This window comes from Protomyctophum parallelum, assembly GCF_964188405.1.
Source record: "Protomyctophum parallelum genome assembly, chromosome: 1".
Taxonomy (NCBI): Eukaryota; Metazoa; Chordata; class Actinopteri; order Myctophiformes; family Myctophidae; genus Protomyctophum; species Protomyctophum parallelum.
This window is the reverse complement of record NC_139697.1, coordinates 23,505,343-23,526,206: the sequence shown is the minus strand read 5'-3', so window position 1 is coordinate 23,526,206 and position 20,864 is coordinate 23,505,343. Positions and strand designations below refer to the sequence as shown.

The 20,864-nt window shown below is 42.5% G+C and overlaps 1 protein-coding gene across 1 annotated transcript; it reads right to left on the bottom strand.

Annotated features, from left to right (window-relative positions):
* Window positions 1–541: 541 nt before the first annotated feature.
* On the bottom strand, window positions 542–20,191 carry ldlrap1a (low density lipoprotein receptor adaptor protein 1a). Its single transcript, XM_083768091.1, has 9 exons — window positions 19,992–20,191; window positions 11,618–11,760; window positions 9,960–10,072; window positions 7,461–7,575; window positions 5,786–5,858; window positions 5,495–5,581; window positions 4,247–4,425; window positions 3,956–3,990; window positions 542–1,912 (listed from the first exon to the last, which is right to left on the bottom strand). The coding sequence occupies exons 1-9, from the start codon at window positions 20,074–20,076 to the stop codon at window positions 1,768–1,770; spliced, it is 975 nt and encodes a 324-aa protein (XP_083624217.1). The 5' UTR covers window positions 20,077–20,191; the 3' UTR covers window positions 542–1,767.
* Between the last annotated feature and the right edge of the window lie 673 nt (window positions 20,192–20,864).

Here is a 20,864-nt window from a genome sequence, read left to right as displayed (position 1 = left end):
TATGTCTGGTGATAAGTTCTTTCGGATTTTAACGGGGCCAATTGTATATAATTATCTGTATCTTTTAGCTTTGTCCATTTGTTACGTCTGGTCCAATCTGTCAGGCAGTCAGAAATAACAGATTTTACATCACCCTCTACATGTCAATGACCATTAATGGTCACTAGAGGGCGACAGTAAATCAAATGTCTAAAACAAGGGCAGAGGACATTTGCTATTTAAGTTTCAATTTATTTAGATTTTAGACACATTGCCCCTCCTTGCTAAAATATTACTGCACATCTTTTGCTTAATTCTGAGTTTAAGAATCTGCGACACATTGTGGGCTTGTACATTTTCTGAGTGACAGTTTAAGAGTTACTATACCGTAGTTATACAAACTATGAAAAAAGGCAAACTCAATCTAACCGACAATTCAAAATGAGGGATAGACCTATAAAACAAACATGTAACATAAGCTACAGTAGCCTAAGTCCTTCATTAAACACCACATAAGACACGCAGCAGTTTCACAGATCAAATTAAGATATCAAAGAAGCACTTTAATGTTCATAATTATTTTAATTCGGCATAACATTTGTACATAAATACTGAATGTCGGGACTGGTCGAAAGTAGAATCCCTGACACTCAGTGGGCTTTATTCAAGAGTAAAAAAAAGTTACTGATTAGGAATGCACTTCACATGTATGTCACACGTCACCATTTCAAATGTACAGCATATTCATGAGTCATCGGTAGCCTACAAAGATTTTACTTAAAATAAATCACTTGCATTTCCACCCTAGCCCAATAACGATGTCAAAGGGGAGACTTGATTGTCCTGCTTCGTCCTATTATACAGGCCCAATTCATGAGTCGTCATAGAACACTGTCGAGCGTCACAAACAGCCGATCTAACAGATTGCTATGCAACGTAGATCCACCATTTCCGGTAGGTGACACCAGCGTATGATGAAGTATGAATTGAGCATAAGGCTTGGTGGTAGAGATTGTGTGAAAGCATTAGTTATGCTAGGTCTATCATGTCCACGGAAAGAAAGAAAAACTATAAATTATAACTAAACTTAACATACATATATAAAAAACACAAAAGAAAACACTGATTTAGACGCGGCAGTTACGTCACACATTTAAATGAATACAGTACACAAAAAGAGTAAACGAGACAATATTTTGACATGACAACTCAACAGATGGTAATAATGCTTATGGTATAATAATGCATGCAGATAAGATAAGAGCTTTACGGTCTGTTGTGCTTTGGTATGTGATCGGCAACACATTTTAGGGGAACTTAACCGGTATTTCGCGTGAACTGTATATCGTTCCATTGTCAGAACGACATGTGAAAAGTGTGCCAACGCATGCTCTCGAAACAGAAAACAATTGGAAGTGCCGTTTTTGTCCTCCACAAAACAAAGCGTTTAAATTTTTAATTCACATTAAATACCAGACAACTTCCCCTTTCAAGAGAAAGTCCCACAACAAGGTAGAGAGGCCAAATTCCAAACCAAAACTCAGTCCTACTGTCCTACACCCATTCCCTTATGGAGCTCCCCCGCCAGAAGTCGAAATATTGGGACAGTGAGGGCATTCAAGAGGCGCCAGGCCTTGTACTTCCATAGGGCGACATTGAGAGACCGTTATTAGTCCTGAAGAGTTTGGAACAGTGCCAAAGTCAACTGAGGCGCTGAAATTGGCCGATTACACTTTACCTAACCCCCCCACCATTCTCTTTTTTCCTTTCTCTGGTGCGTCGTTACGTTCAGAAACTGAAGATGGCGTTCCCAGCAGGGCTAACGCTGATGAGAGTATTTCCATTGGCTGCGTCCCAGCCCGTTTCCGACAACCAGTCGTGGGAGGTCACCCCAATGTCCAGGACCTGGGGGTTAGTACGTGACACGGCGAGTCTGAGGAAGAGGGAGAAATGTGATGGTTTTCTTTTCTATTAGCCGAGGACCAGAAGATGACAAATAACTAGGCACAAGTATGATTTCAAAACAAAGGATTAGTATTTACAGAAACAACAGTTCATTAGGTTATGCTATTTTCATTCATGGACGTTAGTGATGTTCTCTGCAGCTATGCAATGATTGCAATGACAACTAAAAATCTATAACTATAATCCAACTATAAATGCAGTCTGTGTGTACGTACATCTGAAATCCATGTAACTTGAGAACCGTTCGCCCCGCAGACTTCAAATTCGACACACGCATTCCACACCCCCAACAGGGAGTGCAGTGGCTGATGTAGAGTCGGTCTGACCCACGGTTGTCAAGAACCGCCCCTAAAAGCCTCTGTGTCCATATATGGAGCTCCGGAGCAACCGTGGCAATGCTAAAAGTAAAGGGACAGTCGCCGCTTTCATATAAGAGTATGGGGGGGGGGGGGGGGTCTTTCATATATGGAGTATACGGGGGTGGGGGGGGCTTTCAAATATGGAGTATACGGTACGAACATGTCCGTAGATGGCTGATGTGCCCCTCACTTCACATGGGTGTGATTCTTTCATTATATAAATTTAGAATACAAAATAAATATAAATGTGAGTGTACATTCCAGAGACTATTTAGCATCTGTATACCTTTGTAATCCCAAGGGGAAATTCAATTTTATTGGGTAGGGCCTAAAATTATGATCATGGGGAATTCTTTTGAGTAGTTTCCTGCCTGATGACTACAAATCAGTGACTACAACATGACGTAAGTTCACATGGCGATTTAGTAACACAGACCAGGCTTTCCTCCGAGGTGGAAAGCCTGGTGACGCGAGGTTACATAACTGGTTCTAGGTGAGGGGTCCAGGGACCCCCAGGACAGGACCGTTACCAAAGCAGTGGCCATAGCTTTTGTTAAGAAGCCATTCTTGCCGCTGTTCCTGCAACTACAGTACCTTGCAATTAACCCTTCGCTAAGTCCCTCCCCAACCCGTCCTTGTCCAATAGGCACGTTAGCAGCGAGCTAGGGCAAGCTGTCCTTCACCATTGAGATGCGTGTTAAATGACAGGATTTCTCCATATAAATAATTGATCATTTCAGTAGCAGGAGCATCAAAATCTAGTCAACAAGGCCTGCAGTAGGCTATGCGATGGACAAATGTGCATGACATTATTTATTTTAAATAAACTAGAAATACGAGGAAATTACGAGAGAAACTGTATCCAACGTCAACTTTAACGAGCACCAGACAGGAGTTTTCATGTTGCACGGTAAGACTACGGTCATTAGTATTATTGCCATCACCTGGGTGGGTCAGTCATGTAACTTTCCAGACGGTAAGCTGTGTATGTGTTCAACAACACAGCCACGCAAAATAACATCGACAGCTATGAGGTTACGAAAGCTTGTCTTGCATAGCAACAGTTGCTAAACTAGACTATTACAAGTCTATATTGGTAGATTCGGTACTAGGCGGAGAGATATCCAATCGTCTGGCAAAGCAAGACTATGTCTATAGTATGTTACTGGGAATCTAAAGAGATGGATTACTGTTGGTGGATTGAGGTTATGTTAGTATGACGGGCTTCTACAGTTAACAAGGCTTTTTATTTATTTATGGATAGCAGTGTACAATTTTACCTGGAGATGACCCATAGCTATTCAAAGCAAAGCTGGAGATACAAGCACAACAGATGGATTATAATTTAGAGCCTGGCTTTAGTTTCAACCATAGTTTCTTCTGGTTGATATCAAAATGCTTTTTTTTATTTAGTCATTCTCATACCATCATCAAGCCATTCATTGTGATCCATTTCATACAATGTTCTGTCTCTAAGCCCACCAGATGGGAACAACAGTGTCCTGCAGTACACAGGAAGCACCAGCATGAGGCCTGCTAAGATCATTTTAGGCAGTGCAATTTGATGAGAATGTTTTGGTGATTGGGAAAATGTGGTTTAAACCGAATCCAAGAGGACTCTGTTTTCAAACACAGTGGAAATCTTCTCTCACCTGGAGAAAGCTTCCTCCAAACCATCTTCTGTTTCCTAGAAGATAAAAAAGAAATGTTATTCTTCGATTGTGTCGAGCTGAACAGAGTTACATTTTTTAGATTGTCGTTATCTCTTGGTGCGTTCCATCTGTTTAGTAGTGGATAATGGAAGATTCAATAAAAAAAATAAAAATACGAAGGCACAAAGCAGGAATTTAACCTTAAAATCACCATCCGTGTAAATACTCATTTCCAACCAACAATCACATGGAAACGTTTATAGAGTGGTTGATGTTGAGTGTGCGTCTTACCGAGGCTGGCGGCTTGTTGTTGTTGTTATTGTTCTCAGAGGGCCTGTGGTTGTCTACTTGAACGTCTACAACATTGCCGTTGGTCTCCAGCATCACATCAACATTGCCGTTGGTCTCCATCACCACATCAACATGGTGAACATGCACGTCAAAGTCCAGCAGGTTCTCCGTGATGACATCTGGGAACCAGCAATGTTCCATCAACTCAAAACCAGCAATGTTCTCTTACATCTCCTTATTTAAAATCACTGGTTGCTAGAGCTGGCCGGTGTTAGCTTTTTCATACCGGTTATCCTCTCCATAATGTTGCCAAATTGCTGCAGTTTTTATTTTTATTTTTTCAGTCTCTACCTCTTGTCAGAACACACACTATGAAATGGATAAGTTATCAATGTACTGTGACCACTGGCTTTGCAGCAGTGTGCTTGTTGACCGAGACAAGCTTGTTCATTTAGAATGTCATTTATCAGCCATTTATCAGATAAATCTTGAGGATTCAAATGTCTTTGCTTTTTTAAACAACATTCCGTGTGAGCATTAGAAAATCTGATCGGTGACTTGTTAACGTTTGGTTCTGAGTGAGCCCGTTGATTTGTACAACCACAGGAGCCACAACCTGCTATAGTGCATCTGATCTGTGTTGTATTATAAAAACACACTACCACACCTAAGAACCCTCCACAGTGGAGGGATAAACGACATCAACAGCCTAACTAAGCTCTCTTTATAAACAAACATAATATTTCATATTGAATATTACTAAAGAAATATAAATGGACTAAGCACTGTCGGTAAGTAAACGAGACATCATCGGCTCCTGTTGTAGCCAATTGTTTTACTTGCCAGCACGTCTCATATTGACCTATGCAGATTCAGCTGATCCACATAAAATCCAACGTGTTTAAGCTTGCTTAACCTTGAAATAGATCCAACTCTACTGGTCGGCTCTGGATGATACATTTTCAGGTACTGTGTGTGTGTGTGTGTGTGTGTGTGTGTGTGTGTGTAAAGAGCAAAGCCAACGAGCAAAGCCAAACAAAATACTGTTCTGTTTCGGTTGCTATAGGCAGTTTGTGTGGAGGAGGAGGTGCCATGTGTATCCTTAAGTGAACATGAACTGTCAACCCCGTTATATTTGTTTCCTTGTAAAAATTAATTGTAATTTGTGGATTCAAATAAAGAACTAAAGTGTGTGTGTGTGTGTGTGTGTGTGTGTGTGTGTGTGTGTGTGTGTGTGTCTCTCTTCACCTGTCCCTTTCAAACTGCCCACGCTGTTGGATCTGGAACTGCTGCTAGCCTCTCCAGCTGAGCCAGACTTCACTCTCTTCTCTTTTTCTGAGAAAAAAACAAAAGGGACATTTATCTCCGTCATCAGAAGAAGATACCACAAGCAGCTGATGTTGTGTCCTGGAGATGTCCTTGGTGTTTGAAACTTGAGTTGGATCGGATGAATCCAGACACAAGCTGGATAGTGGATAGGGGATAGTGTGTGTGTGCGTGCGTGTGGGGGGGAATGGTCGGTGACGTGCATTTACCTACCCTCTTTGGCCCCCTGCCAAAACTCGAACGCCACCCTGAAGGCCTGGGCCACTGTTAAAGTCACTGCCTGAGCCTGGAGAACAGGAGAAACATCATCAGCGAGCGTAAAACAATGTTTGTTACGGGTTCGTGACATTTATCTCCCGGTTTTGCAAATTTTAAGTTGCGCTGGATAAGAGCGTCTAAATGCCTAAATTGTAAATGTATATAGTTCTACCATATACTCATCATCTTTCTTTTATTGTGATCTTAACTTATCTCGCTTTCTCTGCACCTGGAACTGCTGCTGACCCCAGTGACTAATAAATGGCATTCTCATCGTATCTGTAATGTAATCGCTGTTGACAATGTTTGTAGACAATTTGTTTAGGTATTGTAAAGTGACACTGGACATAAACAGATCAGTGGTTCTCAACTGGCTTTGCACAAGGGACCCACGTTTTGCCTTCAATACATAATCGTGCCCCCGCTTATCATCTACTGTGACAAGGTACTATACAGTGTACACAAAGCTATACCATCTACAGTAGAGAATGACGTGATGTTGTCGTGCTGCGTAACACGACATACGCATGCTGTGTAAAGTCTAACTCAAAGAAGAAAAAAAAACAGATACACGAGATAGGAGGGGGGGGGGGGGGGGGATTTTGAAGGCTATGACAGGGTCATAAAATAGTGGCAGTCACACGTGACATCAACATCCACTAAGCAGGTCATGGTCAATGCCATCTCTAATCGCCATTTAGGAAGCCATGGGTGGTGGAGCAAGCCCAATTCATACTTATACTTACACGATTAGGATGTGGAAAATAGCCACTATACAAGTTGTGAACTTGGGCTATTTCATAGTCTATGTTCGGCACACGACAGATAGCACACGACAGAGACAGATAACACAGATTAGGCATGGGGGAGATGGGGAGGAGGGGGTCTTGGAATGTAATCCATGAAGACGGACAGGAGGACGACGAAGGGAAGATGAGAGGAAAAGTTCCCTTCTTCTTGTCTTCTTCAGAAACACAGGGAGTTGACGGATGGGGCTTAGAAGAGTAGCCGCCGTCTAGGGTTTCCAGGGTGGGGGGGGGCCGGGATTTAAAAATCACACCTGTGTAAACTGAGTGGTGCCACTATACATTTTTTTTGTTATAGTTAATGTACTGTGCGCTGTACTGCAACAGTCGAGAAATGACAAAGTTACCGTATGGGGGTCCCGGGAACATCCAAACCCCCAGGAACGTGCCCAGCCCGGGCCCGGCGACCCGCACCGCATGCGGAACGGTTGCGAAATGACCACCCAAAAATAACTGCACTACACACTGCACAGAAGAAATGCAAAGACTTTTGGGGTCCTCCACGTTAGGACAATATGATTTATTGTCGGAGCAATGTGCACGGGTTTGTCTGAGACCATTTTTCTTCACTAGTCTACCGCTAAATTGAATCTAGATGTCACTCGACATATCAGGTAGGTGGATATTTCCCATCGTCTGTATAGGATCAGTAGAATAATTATTGATTCCACTCAATTTATCACACAACGCCAACACCTAATTCCAACAAGCATAATTTGGTGTTCAACAGACACTCTTATACAATATACAGAGCCATGATGTGCAAGAGCAAGCAGAATTGATGGAAGAATCAAGTTGTGTCATTTTCCATTCGGTCAACTCACCACTTTCCTTTTGGAGCACAGGTAGGCGTGGCACTCCAGTGTTCCATTCGAGGTGTTTTGGGCGATGTAGGCAAACACCTTGTCGTGCAGCTTGTCGGCCGTACAGTAGGATATTCTGCAGACAGTCAAACTGAGTTTTAACCATGTATGTCTGAACTACCCATGATCTACTAGTAGAGTGCATTCGCAAATACAATCTGCTCAGAATTACACTTTTCTTTTAAAAGTAAAATATCCTTGAAATTGTAGTGTTTCAGAGAATCACTGATCTAGACCTGTGGTTCTCAACCTTTTCAGGCCGTGACAGCCCCCGCCCCCCAGGAGACCACCCACCACCCTGACAAGCACTTGGAATTGAAGGAGTTGAGGCATTAAATTTCGTTTGACTCAGTTCCACAGAAAAATACTGAGAAAATAGCAGATCTACAAGCTCACACAACACCTACTATTTTAAAAAAAAGGTACAGGCTGATTTGAAGTTTTTTGATTATGTACTGTCCTTTGTGTGTGTATAATTTCACGGTAATCACATGTGTTCACGATTTGTGGCATCTTGTTAGAAACGGACTTTGGAAAGCAATCTTAGCCTATCTCGGGATGGCACAGATCCGTGTTGATCACATGACTATAGAGATAGTGTATACCGATTTGCGTGATGTATGGATAGAATGTGTAAGAGTAATGAAATGTGTTTAGCAAAAATCTGCCTCATGGTGGTGCTATAACAGGCTGTTCTGAAGAATTTGGGGCAGAGGTTTGTCATTGGCATCCATTCCAGGGAGTGTGTGCGCACAGAGTTTGGCATCGGCCGCGCCAACTGTGCCGGAGATTAGCTGTACACAGACAGACTGAGTGCAAAATATACTCTCCCCGTGCCTTCTGCCTGGTGGAGACAATTATTAAGCATAGGCGTGTGTAGGGGTGGGTCCCGAATCTCGGGACCAAGTATGTACCGAACCGAACGTCCCTGGGTACCGGGTACCCATTACAATAATTCAATTTCGGTTCTCTCTATCGGTTCCCACAGACACACGATATTTATTTATTTTCTTCCCTTAATAGATGCGCAGGGAACAGAGCTGATCTACAAGCCTACATTGCGTTGCATTAGCGACGAGTTGTGGGCTTGTGGCTTGCAGAGGCGGAGCCATCTCTCTGCATGGAGTTAGTTGTCGAGGAGTCTAGAGACAGTGACACGCGCTGTGCCTGGCACTGAGGCAACATCTTTATTAAAGTTTCTTAAACGTAATTTTCAAGTGAAGTTTATGGGAGAAAACTTTTAAGAGGGGACAGGAATCTTGCGCCTTGTCTGAGTCTTCACTGCATACGTGCGCAGCACGCTGGCTGCGCAGCATTGAATCAACATGAGACAAGGAGAGAAAGCGTTGGTGCACTCACTTCGAGTGCGCACCCGTGTGTGTGTGTGTGTGTGATCACGGCATAGGGTCCAGATACCCAGTCTAACTTCGAGAGGTGGCGAAAAAACAACAAAAGATAGCCTACTTTGGACAGCCCGTGTGCATGCACATTTCTGTTAGTAGCAAACCACAGCATGCAAGCCGCCTTTGTTATCAATTATCCCCCATTGATGCGCTGCCCCCTCCCCTTCATTAGCGATGCTAATTTACACAGTCAATCGTGTGTGTGTTGCTCTCAGATCTCAGACATGCTTTTATTTGTTATTGGTAATAAGAGAAGTAGCCTACAACACTATTGCCCTGGGTAAATACAGAATCGATATTATATAGATACATTTAAAAGAATCACTATATTATCCACAAATGGCTCAATAAAGGAGAAGATGTTATACTATTCATTATACATGTCTTTAGTATACAGTATACACTCTGCTCTGACATGCCATGCAGACTGTGCACCACATGACTCTCTTTTTATTTTTTTCTAGATTTCTGACTTTGTGTTGCAGTGATGTGTTGCAGTGATGTTTATGTTGTGTAGTCTCTCAGGCATATTTGTTGTCATTGTCAGTAGTAGTAAGAGGTAACTGTAGTATCCACAAATGGCTCAACTGTTAAAGGAAAGGATGTTGGTCTATACTCTATTCATTTGTCTTAAATATAAAAGCTTTGTGGAAAAACAATTGACCTTAAGTTTATACCATTTATTTTTTTACTATATTATCCACAAATGGCTCAACTAAATGAGGAGGAAGAGGATGTTACACTATTTATTCATGTCTTAAATTGACATTGAGCTTTTTTGTTAAACATTTGACCTCTTTTATATCATTTTGGAACCGAAATAGGGAACCGTTAAGAACCAGAATCGATAAGCAGAACCCGAATCGGTACCAGACTCGAAAAAAATCAGATTAGATGATTGACACAGGGGTGAAAAATGGGTTACAAAATCGTGGGATAAAAATTAAAAAAAGCATAGGCTATTTTTGTTTTGCAAATGTTTTGCCTGTAATGACATAGGGAAGACGGATACTGACACAATCACTTTGCCAAAATGCTCCCTCTCTCTCTCACACACCTGTATATGGAGATGTTTTCTATCAGCTTGTTGGTGAGTCTGTCGTGTAGCATTATTCCCTGAGGAGACACCTGGAGGGAAATCTTCTGGGGTTTCTTGCCACTTGCTTTGGCCTACATTGGAATCAGACAGAAGACAAGTCAGCACAACAAACCAGCCATATTCACAAGGGGAGGGAGGAAGGGGGGGTATTTTGCTCTGCAGAATCGATTATTTTCTTAATTATTCTATCGATTACTTAAGAATTATTTTATTGAATATTCAATATTCGTCTAGACGTCTACTTTTTAATACGAAATAGTGAAAACTGCCGAACGAAAAGCTCACAACACATCACATGAGACGTGCTTTGAGCTGGTAGATCGGCTAAATTCACCATTAAAAAACAAGAAAGGAACCTATAGTGACATTTTAATTAATACATTACTAATACATAGATTATAGACATAGTGTGTGTGTGTGTGTGTGTGTGTGTGTGTGTGTGTGTGTGTGTCAAACTATAATTTACTCAATGTCTATCCGTCTGTCTGAAACACTGTCATAGCTCCTCACTGGCTGCACCAGGCAAATAGAGTGGCAAAGTGAGTGACAAAGTGAATTTAACGTTGTTTAAAGTCATTTAATGCAATCAAATAGGACTTTTCTATGAAAAATATATATACTTTTCTGTAGTTTTTGCCACTCAGTAGGCAGTCCTGCATAACTTCCAGGTATGATGATGTCAAACGCATACCCTCTATCGCTCCGACTTTTCACACAGACATTGACCATAATATTATATGGAGGACTTAACAAAGCTCTTTTTTCCCCCCATTTAACAAATGAATAATTACTTTAGTGAATTAAAATTTCCCCATCTACTCACATGGGAAAACAGCGCGCAACCTCACACCACCGCCCCCCTAGCGACACCTGCATCACTGTAGGCCACTGTTCTCAAACATATACTGTATATCTGCTTTGAACGCACCTTCAGTCCCCAAGCCTCTAGCCTGGCTTTAGCCACACTGATAAGTAACATGGATTCACTCTCGCTTCCTCCCCGATATCATAGCGACACGTAACTCGACATCACTTCAAACGCGGGTGAAACAGCACAGGCATTGTGGTGGGGAGGGGGGGGGGTGTGCGTTACAGATGGCCATGACCTGTGACTCCTGTAGTCACTTGCGCGTCAAAGCCAAGGACAATGTCACAATAGCGGCTAGCCTACTGCACCGCATGTCATAAAAAACAAAAACATCGCCTCGATTAACTGTCTGATTAAAAATCCCTATAGGGCTGCGTAAACACCCGCAAACGCCTGCCAGTGTTGTCTGTACTGTGCACACACGGTCCAGGGCGCTGCTGCCATGTGTGTGTGCCATGTGTGTGTGCCACGTGCGTGTGCCACGTGCGTGTGCCACGTGCGTACGTGCATGTCCAAGCCACAGAGACGTATTTATGCCGAGTCCCAGGAATACACAGACGCCCCCCCCCCCCCCCCCCAATTCTCTGCACACCACTTGCCTAATAATATTAACTTTGTGCCCTTCCCAAGCTCACCCCTCCCAAACGGATTCTATACATCGCATTACCCACATTGTACCCAATATTCATATATTCTAACGGGTATATAAAATTGATTACCAGCCCCCCCCCCCCCCCCCCAACCTCACCGTGGCCACAATCCTCTTGACTGCGGCTGCCGATAGCTCCTCCCCCTTTGGCTGGTCCACCAGGGTCATGCCGAGGTGACGCAGGTTGAAGGTCATGCCCCCGAGGATGCTCTCCCTGGTGTCCGTCCAGTTCTCCGGAAGCTCTGGAGAGAAAAACGTACCGGGCTTGTTTGTTTGGTTCTTTTCCAGGAACAGCGTGTTTATTTCCATCCCCGCCGAGAGAGATACACAGGAAGGCAACTACAGTGTAAACAAGTGTACATTAAGCTTTTAGTGGGGTTCTGCTGCTGTTCGTGCTGACGCATGGCTTGGCAACAACAGCGTATCTAGGCCAGAGGTGGACGTAAAGTCAATATTTTCGCTCCGAGTAAAACTTGTAGCTTGCCAATGAAACAAGAAAAATAAAAGGGGGGGAGCTGGGTTGTGTGGACTCTGGCATGATAGTGTCTTGTGAAGAAGTGTTTAGGACAACAGTATGAACTGCTCAAGTCTCTGCCATTCAGAACAGATTTTACACATTTTCCATTCTTTTTTACTTTCTTCAACCGTGTGTATGTGTAATATATATATTACATATATATTATATTCCTATATTATAGGCAAACACATCGGTATCGGCCGAGTCTAGTTATTTTTTAGATTAATCAGATCGATTGATCAGTCTGTCTTTACAGGTAAACAAGCCCAAGTAACAGCTTGAACAGATCTACAAGCTCAAAATATTAAAAGGTATTTAGGTTATACAGAACAGAAGGGGGGGGGGGGGCTTTACAGAGTAGAAGCAGCCATATCTTCAAAATCGGGAATGAACCCATAAATGTGCCAACGGTCAGGTTCTAGATAAGAACAAGTACTTGAGGGAACAGTTGCTGCCTGAGCCTGCATGGTGTCTTATCAAAGAGTGTGTGTGTGTGTGTGTGTGTGTGTGTGTGTGTGTGTGTGTGTGTGTGTGTGTGTGTGTGTGTGTGTGTGTGTGTGTGTGTGTGTGTCAGACTGAAGTGACCAATGTTTGCTGTGAATAAGTTCATGTGTTGCCTATATTCTGTACATTTAGGGCTTGTTTGGACTCAAGCACTGAGACACGTGATGTTTCGAGTGCGTAGTATATCAGAAGCAACTGAAAATATTTGTGCCCTTGATAATGTATTTTATAAATAAAGACTCAAATAAAGAAATCGAAATGTGTGTGTGTGTGTGTGTGTGTGTGTGTGTGTGTGTGTGATCAAAGTGTGCATGGAGAGAGGGCCTGGCCCTGACCCCCAGTGTGTTTACACAGAAGATTCCCACAGCAATGTGGAGGAGGGCCGCCAACTCACAACCAGCATTGCCAAGTCTGCTTATTATACGAGACTTTGGGCTCGTTTTTCTGGCTTATTTTTAAGTTTATAGTTGTTATTTTGGGCTTGCTTCCAAAATGCAGTTTAAACCAGTGGTTCTCAAACATTCATGTCAAGGACCCCCCCCAAATTAATATGTCCCCGAGCTAAAAGTATTTTTGTGACCGCTAAATCAGGATTTGTATTAAATGGGGGTTGTTTTCAATCAAAATATTTCACTCTATTCAAAATAGTAGCAGAACTACAAGCTCAATATGCATCGCATGCTATCAAATAGCTGATTGTGTAGGTTTAAAGTGCTCATATAGCCTGGTTGATCTTTTGGGCTAATTTTCATATGCCTAGATGCTCATTTCTTTCTCTTTCTGAATCTGGCAACACTGCTCAGAACCTCAGTTTCCTAGAAATGCTCCTAGTTGAACTCTTCTGGGAGGAAGGCGCTGCATACCACATATAATGTTAGCCATCTCATCTCACGTGCACACATGCCCAGTAAACCTCTGAAGCACTTGAACCCTATAGCATCCCATCTTGTCCCGTTAGTCCGAACATGCAAAATGGCCAATGTGAGCATGTAGATCAGCTATATTTTTGGCCAATATATTAGGGCGGCCTAGCCCTAGACTGTAGTAATAGACAACTGGGGGACTGGGACTCTGGTCAAACCTGATTTACACTTTGTTGTACGACGTCGACGGTGGTGCGTGGCGAAAACAGCCGACCTACAAGCTCACGACACATCTCGTGAGATTGTAGATCTGCAACTTTCACCTATGGAGACATGCCCAAAATAGGGACGGGCAGAATAATTATTCATTATACAATATTGTTATTATGGTTGCTTATCCAACCATTATATTTTACCATCACTTACAGGCCAATAAATTATGATCATTGATATTTGGCAGCTTGAAAGAGCCTAGATGTCTCCACTAGGAGATATTGTTTTGGTACACAGCCCATCTTGTTATGGTTCGGCTTGTCCTTGTAGCAGCTAGTAGAACTATGAGAGCTGCGCTCTTTGGCTCAACTGCCGTACCAGTATGTACACTCACTGACCCGAGTGCTATTGTATTTCTCCCCCATGATGTCATGTACATTAAAGCGTAAGCATCACCACCTAGAATAAAGTCTCGACTCGTAGGACCTCATCAGTTAAGAGTTTCACGACAGACGCCAGCTTTGAAAGCGTTTACTGCAACGCAGGGTCCAGGGACAGCCGTACTGGAACATGTGGCCTTGTTTTGGCCTGGTTGTGAAACACAGGCATGCAGATGCAGGTACGTACCATGCAGCCAGGTACCATGCACTGCTGACCCAGTTAAATACAAAGGGCCGGAGGTTCAAAGGTCGGCTCTCCTGACACGTGAGGGAGACAGCTGTGTGCATGCAAGTGACCTGAGAGACCAAGTGCAATCCAGATGAACTGGTTGGAACAGGTCCATCAGCTCCTGTACTTCCAAGAGAAGATTAATTATAGTAATAAAAATATCGATAAGTTCTAAGAGCAAGAGAATAGTGATATAGACAGTTAACCCAATATATGCCTTATTGGTGCTTTATTGTATAATGGTGCCACTGCCAATCTTCCAAAAAAAGATATCATCAATGATCAGGAGCAAGAAAAGTGATCGGGACACCCTTATTAAAAATTATAAATTAATCAAGATATAATTTAGACCACAAGTACAAGATCACAAATCAATCTAAAAGAAAGCACAGGACGGAGCAAATTCTCCTGGTCCGAGTTCCAAAAGTAATTAAATTTTACTAATTTCAGACATTGATAGACCACTCCACACACATACATACACACAGGAGTGTGAAATCCCTTCCTCCAACACGCTGGGACAACACTGGGCAAACATGCTGATCAAAAGGACCCACTGACAGGCAGTTCACGTCCTCCAGGCGTTTGTGTGTGTCCACAGCAAACACTAAATCACTGTGGAAACCCAACTGTTGGCTTGTGACACAGGACCACACTGGGACTGGATGCCAAATCCTGCTTCTTAAACTAATCTTTGCCTCTACCCGACTGTAAGGATACACAGAACTAATCCAATAGGGCTTGCAAACCTCAGGAAAAGAAAAGCACCCTTCGGGCATTTGGCCTCGTCCTAAACTGAAAGGGAGATCCCATTTTGACCTGAGATCAGATTCTAAACATATCTTCTACATCCTGACATTTTTCTGAAAAAGCTATGTTTCTATGTCAGTCGTTCTTCGATTTAAAAAAAATAGCACACCTACAAGCTCGTAGCGCGCCACTCGGTGGCGCGCTATGAGCTTGTAGATCTGCTATTTTTCAATTGCTAAAGCATAACATAATGCCAACACCAAAAGGGGTTCCCAACCAAAATAACCTGAAAAATGTTTGAAAATGAAATTCAATAAGTGGGTAAAATCAATATTTCCTATCATTCTGTATGTCTATCATGTATAGAACATGATTGAAATTACAAAGAAGCTTTCTGGTTTTAATGGGTTAAAATACCATATCGATTAGTCAAAATAACATTTGATTAAATAAAGAAAGTTACATAATGGAGCTTTAATGCAGAACTATTTTTGGATATAAAAATAGCTGGGTATGCAACATGGTACCAACTAAATAAAGACTTTTGAATGATTTTAAATATTTACTGACAACCAACCAACCATGCATTCTTTTAAATTTTATTTTGTATTATTTTGATGTGCTGTTCAGTTTAAAAAGATTGTGAAAAAAAGTGAACCCCAAGTTGTCTAGGACCTGACTGAGGTGCTATTTACACGAGGATGGTGTTCATAAAAAACGGCAAAATAAAGTATTGTTTGCTGCTGTCATTTAGACGAGAACCGTGTTCACAGGAGGTGAAAACGCAATGAAGTGAAACCACCTCCCAGAGTGGAAATCTTTTAGAACGCCGTTTCCTATGGTCTCCATATAAACAGGCAAAACTTGTGACATCATGGCTTACGTCAGCTCTGGTCGGCTCGCCCCGTGTCCTACGTTTTTACATGGTGTCATAGGCATGCGTCAGTTGCTAGGGGAAACGAACAACAACAACCATGTTGGATAGTCCGGTTTGCTGGAGGTGTGATGAGGACGCGACGTTTGTTTACTTTCTGTGTAGAAGAAGAACGGAAGTAGTTCTACGCATGCGTGACTTATGTCTATGGTTTATATAAGCGCTGCGTCACACGGACCCCACAAGGACACGCGCCACCTAGCGACCTGGCATATATATGCATGCACTTTGTAGCGTGTTCATTCAAGTGTGCGTTCTCATGTAAATGGTCCAAAAAAATTAGAACACAACAGGACTTTGACGTGTTATATGGAGATGGTCGCCGTCTAAAAGAGGCCTAAGATATGTATGCACTTCATTTAGGAGAGAATATCGCAACTGTTCTTGACTAATATGACCCCCGCGAACAACTTGGGAACTGTGAACAATTCTCTATCCGGGGCGAAATACCCGAAAATGACTACGCCCTTTTAAAAATGACTACGCCCTTTTAAAAATGGCCGCTACTTCAAACATGGCTCTATCTTCTAAAGCGTTGGAGCTACAGATTTTCTGGGGTGCTCAAAATTTTCAGAATGCTCATGTTTGTTGATTCCGTGCCTGAGCTAGCAACCCTCCGGGTCATCATAGTGGCCAATTCCAAAGAGAGAAATCTCGAGTTCATGCAAGGATTCTAGATCAAATATACTGCAGAGCTTGTACACAGTGAGAGTATATGTACACAGGTGATAAAACGGGTCTGCAGGGTTAAGTCTCTGCGGATGCAGCGCTAAAAACAAACATTCGAGAGCCACTTGGCAGTGATTGTAGGGCTGAATGGGCCCCTAAACTGAGAAATAATTCAAGGCATCAATGAGCCAGAAAGGAGCCAGAAAAAACTAACAATTCTTGATAGACAACACAAACATTTGCATTTAAATAGATCAGTTGACAATAACTGCAGGAGATATAACAAGGCATAACACTAAATACAGTGGTATTGTCATTGTGTGTTCTTATGCATAACTAAAATGCACATGCAGTCCTCATATTAAATAAATCATAGTATGTGATGATGTGAACAAGGCTGTCTGTCTGAGGTTTGACAGATAATGAGATGGCTCAGATCCCCTAAGCCTAAAGTATCCCAACCACTCGTCTAATTTGGTTTGATCAAATTTAACGTATACTCCATTATACGACAAAGTATAAATCAGGCTTTAGGCTAAAAAGGGAAATGGAGTTACTAGGTATTGAAGAAAACGGGGGTATAAATCTCAACACTATAACGAAGTGCCCCGTCTTCATTACAATGCATCACAGACAGACAAGACTCGTATATCGTACTGCATGGCGCCCTGAGTGCTTCACAATGAACAAGCAACACTTGTTCAGTTTATCCTTCTTTAGAAATAAATACAAGACATATTGTAGAGGGTCCACATTCCTAGTCCAGTAGGTCAAATGTAGGACACAAATCCTTGGTCCCCGGGGATTAAAGCAAAAACAAGGCCCAATATGCGATTTGAGAGACTGTGTGGAAGATTGAGGATTTAGGCTTTGCTTTTATGAAATGTCCGATTCTATGGAATCCAAAATTACTGAAATCAGTCATGACTCATGGCGACTGAGAACTTTAATCCATGGGTCTTGTGGGCCAGCAGCAGGTGACTGGGTGTGGAGGTCACCGTCTGAGGGATGTGGGTCAGTTGGGTAAGGAGTGTTAGCGTTTGCCTGATAACTGGGAATAACTTAAGTAAGGTCTTTCACACACATTCATACACCGATGGCAGAGGAAATTATGCAAGGCAGAAGGCGCCAACCTGATCATCGGGAGCAATTCAGATGCTCAAGGACACTAACTAACGACACTAACTCTGATGGAGCCCCGGCATCGAACTGGGAACCTTTGCGATTCCCATGCGGCCACTCTACCCCTGATCCACTGCCACCCCTGGAGCACAAATACATTACAGTCCAGATTGGAGCTCAGTAACTGGGTCCTAGCTAGCCCATTAAGACCGATTCTACGAATGACTTCTAAAATATGCATTTCTGACACATTTAAAAAAAAAAAATGTTCAGATGTACAAGCTCACGGCACGGCACAGCACAAAGTGATGTGCTGTCAGCTTGCATCTCTGATATTTATGAACAGCCATCGCAAAAATCTAGACTCACACAGATGCTTTCCCAGTTTAAATGGGCTATCAGCATGCCTTCTACCACCCCTCCCCCCCTAGTGAGAACAGAGCGATTGACGCTGGTAAAAAGGTTGGTTTATCATAAAATGTGTCTACAAATGTCTTAATAACCTGGCTTTTGCTAAGGGATAATGAGGCTTGGGGGCTACTAAGGTCATCATTTGTATTGCTCCTTCCTCTACACTGTAGATAACATGTTCAATGATGACCCTGTAGACTAAGTCTACACTACAGGGTCATCATTGAGAATGTTCATACACCTGGTTGGTGGAACAGCGTTAGCCTGGTTAATAAACCAGACCGAATCAGCCGTTGGCAAAAAAAAAATGCCTACCGGCGGATTTCGGTCTGGAGAGGCTCAATTGTACGCCCATTTTCTACACACGAAAACGTGTGCGCCCAATAGGGACACGGTATGCAATATGGGCGGGCTTTGGTACAGTGACGTTCAATGCTTGAGACCTTTGACTGACAGTAGCTCTGACCAATTGCGTCAAAGAGAAAATGTTTCCCTGGAAATGAAATCCAAGCTGAGCCTCCCCAGACTAATATCCCGCGGATCCGTGCGATATTAGTCTGGTTTATTAACCAGGCTAGAACAGCGTTGCTAGGGAACAGCTTGGGTCTGACCTACTGATATTTGATGATAAAAACAGTGCAACAGTATTAGAAACTTTTAACTTTGGAGTTGGACCCCCTTTAGTTGAATGTTTATGTTGTGAAAAGGTTGTTACAGTATAATGGCTAATTGGCGATCATGGATGGTGGAACACAGTCAAATGGTGTGTAAATTTATCAATTTGTAACTCAGAGAGTGCAATAAGGAAACAAAATGGACCATTGCTTACATTTGAACACAAAAAAGGGGGGGAAAATGAACTAAATAAAAAGTTAAAGTTCATAGAAACCTATGACATGGCCAAAATAGCAATGCCAGGGACCCCAGGGTTAAAGTGGTTGAATTAACTGCAGCCAACAACTTGAGGCCAACTTGAACTTGAACGCACAGTAGCATGCAGTGCACTGGCTGACCTGCAGCATTCCTGCTGGTTGTTATGGTTCTACAGACAAGTAAAGACTCATGCCGCTTATAGAGACAGAGACCTCCCCAACCAGAGATCAAGTGAGATTTAAAGTGTTACGGGGCTGAGCAAAGTCACAATGGACTCTCGGTGTGAGCAACAATGCTCAAAACATTTACAAGACAAAAGGCAGAGGGAAAAGCACTAATCATTTGACACCCCCCCCCCCTCCCCGCCGCCAACCACCTTGTCAATAAATAGAGTAGGCCTAATGTACAGGGCGGTGAGGTGATGATGTTGACGGTGATCCTCCACCCGATAAACAAAAAACACATGTGAAGTGAACTGGGGAACCCCCCAGCCTGACATTAAGCACTTGGGAGTGTAGTTGAACTTGAGGCATTACATTTTGTTTGACAGAAATATCGTCACTTCACCTTCATCTGGGGACCCCTCAAAAATCATGTGAGTGACTTAACTTCAATGCTTTTGTGAATCCTTGTTGAAATAACAAATAAACTTGCCTTGCCTAATGAATCATACGGATAGGTATGTACACGTTTAAACGTTGGCAAATGGACACGTTTAAACTTTGGCAAGTCAAGTGGATGCACTTGCCACATCAACAGTTAAGGAAAATATTAAAAATAGAAATGCATGTTTGCTACGTTTTGCGAAACTGTCTACAAACGATGAAAATCGGTCTTTACTTCTTAAAATCAGTACGTTAAGCAACTTTAACAAATAAGCCAAACTGTTAGCTTCACTGGAAAACGATTTGAATCATAAATTAACCTTTTCTTAAAAAGTAGCCTTACTTTTGTGCCGGCCGTAACTCCAGGACTGTTTGGCGATACTTGGACTTCGGATAATGGCTCTTCCAGCCGACTTCAAGGCGTCCATCGCAGTGTTGTGTTTTCTTTTCTAAAAGTTTGGTGCCAAACAAGCCGTGTGCTCTCGCAGCTGAAGCTGGAATGTTGTTGTCTGGAGAGTGGACTGAATGCTGCCTGCAGTGCTGATGGCGATCAACCCTCTGATTTGAAATTGAACCTCTGGCAGTGGGCGGGGACAACAACGTGCCACTCAAACGTATTCTTCGCCGTACGCCGGTGTCGCTTGTAATAGCATGATTCCAGTGGTGGATGCATGAATTAGAAGTAGTTGGAGTTTTTGTTATTGTTTTTGCTTAACTAAATACTCTGTTGCAACGTACTAAAAGCCTGTATTCAAAGTTTGAGTTGAGTAAAAGTCCCAACTTAAGTGTCCTATAGCTATAGGCCTAGGGCCCCAGCTAAAGTAGATATAGGTACTGTACTTAAGTACAATTTTGAGGCATTTGTACTTTACTTGAGTATTTCCAATACTTTTACTTATACTCCACTACATTTCAGGTCCAACATTTTTACTTTCTCTCCACTGTATACCGGTACATTTGAAAACTTGGTCTGTTTGTCAGACGTATTCACAAGTCACAAGTCAATATCACTCAGAGAGAGAGAGAGAGAGAGAGAGAGAGAGAGAGAGAGAGAGAGATCGCATCCCTTTAATCTAGTGGTTAAGATGTTGAAGGCCTAATTGAAGACTGCTTTAATCAGACATCACCCACACCCCATAATTGTGTGCATATGTTTGTGCAAATTGTATGAAATTGTATATGTTTTTCCATACCCGAGTACTCTTGCGAGGGAGGG

Bases quoted from the DNA above. Each gene is read 5' to 3' on its own strand.
- ldlrap1a (XM_083768091.1), bottom strand. From the start codon at position 20,076: ATGGACGCCTTGAAGTCGGCTGGAAGAGCCATTATCCGAAGTCCAAGT. The intron at 5,859-7,460 runs GTGAGTTGACCG...CCTGTTCTCCAG, and splicing joins TGTGCTCCAAAAGGAAAGTG to GCTCAGGCAGTGACTTTAAC. The intron at 4,426-5,494 runs GTGAAGAGAGAC...GCTGGTTCCCAG, and splicing joins GGGCAGTTTGAAAGGGACAG to ATGTCATCACGGAGAACCTG.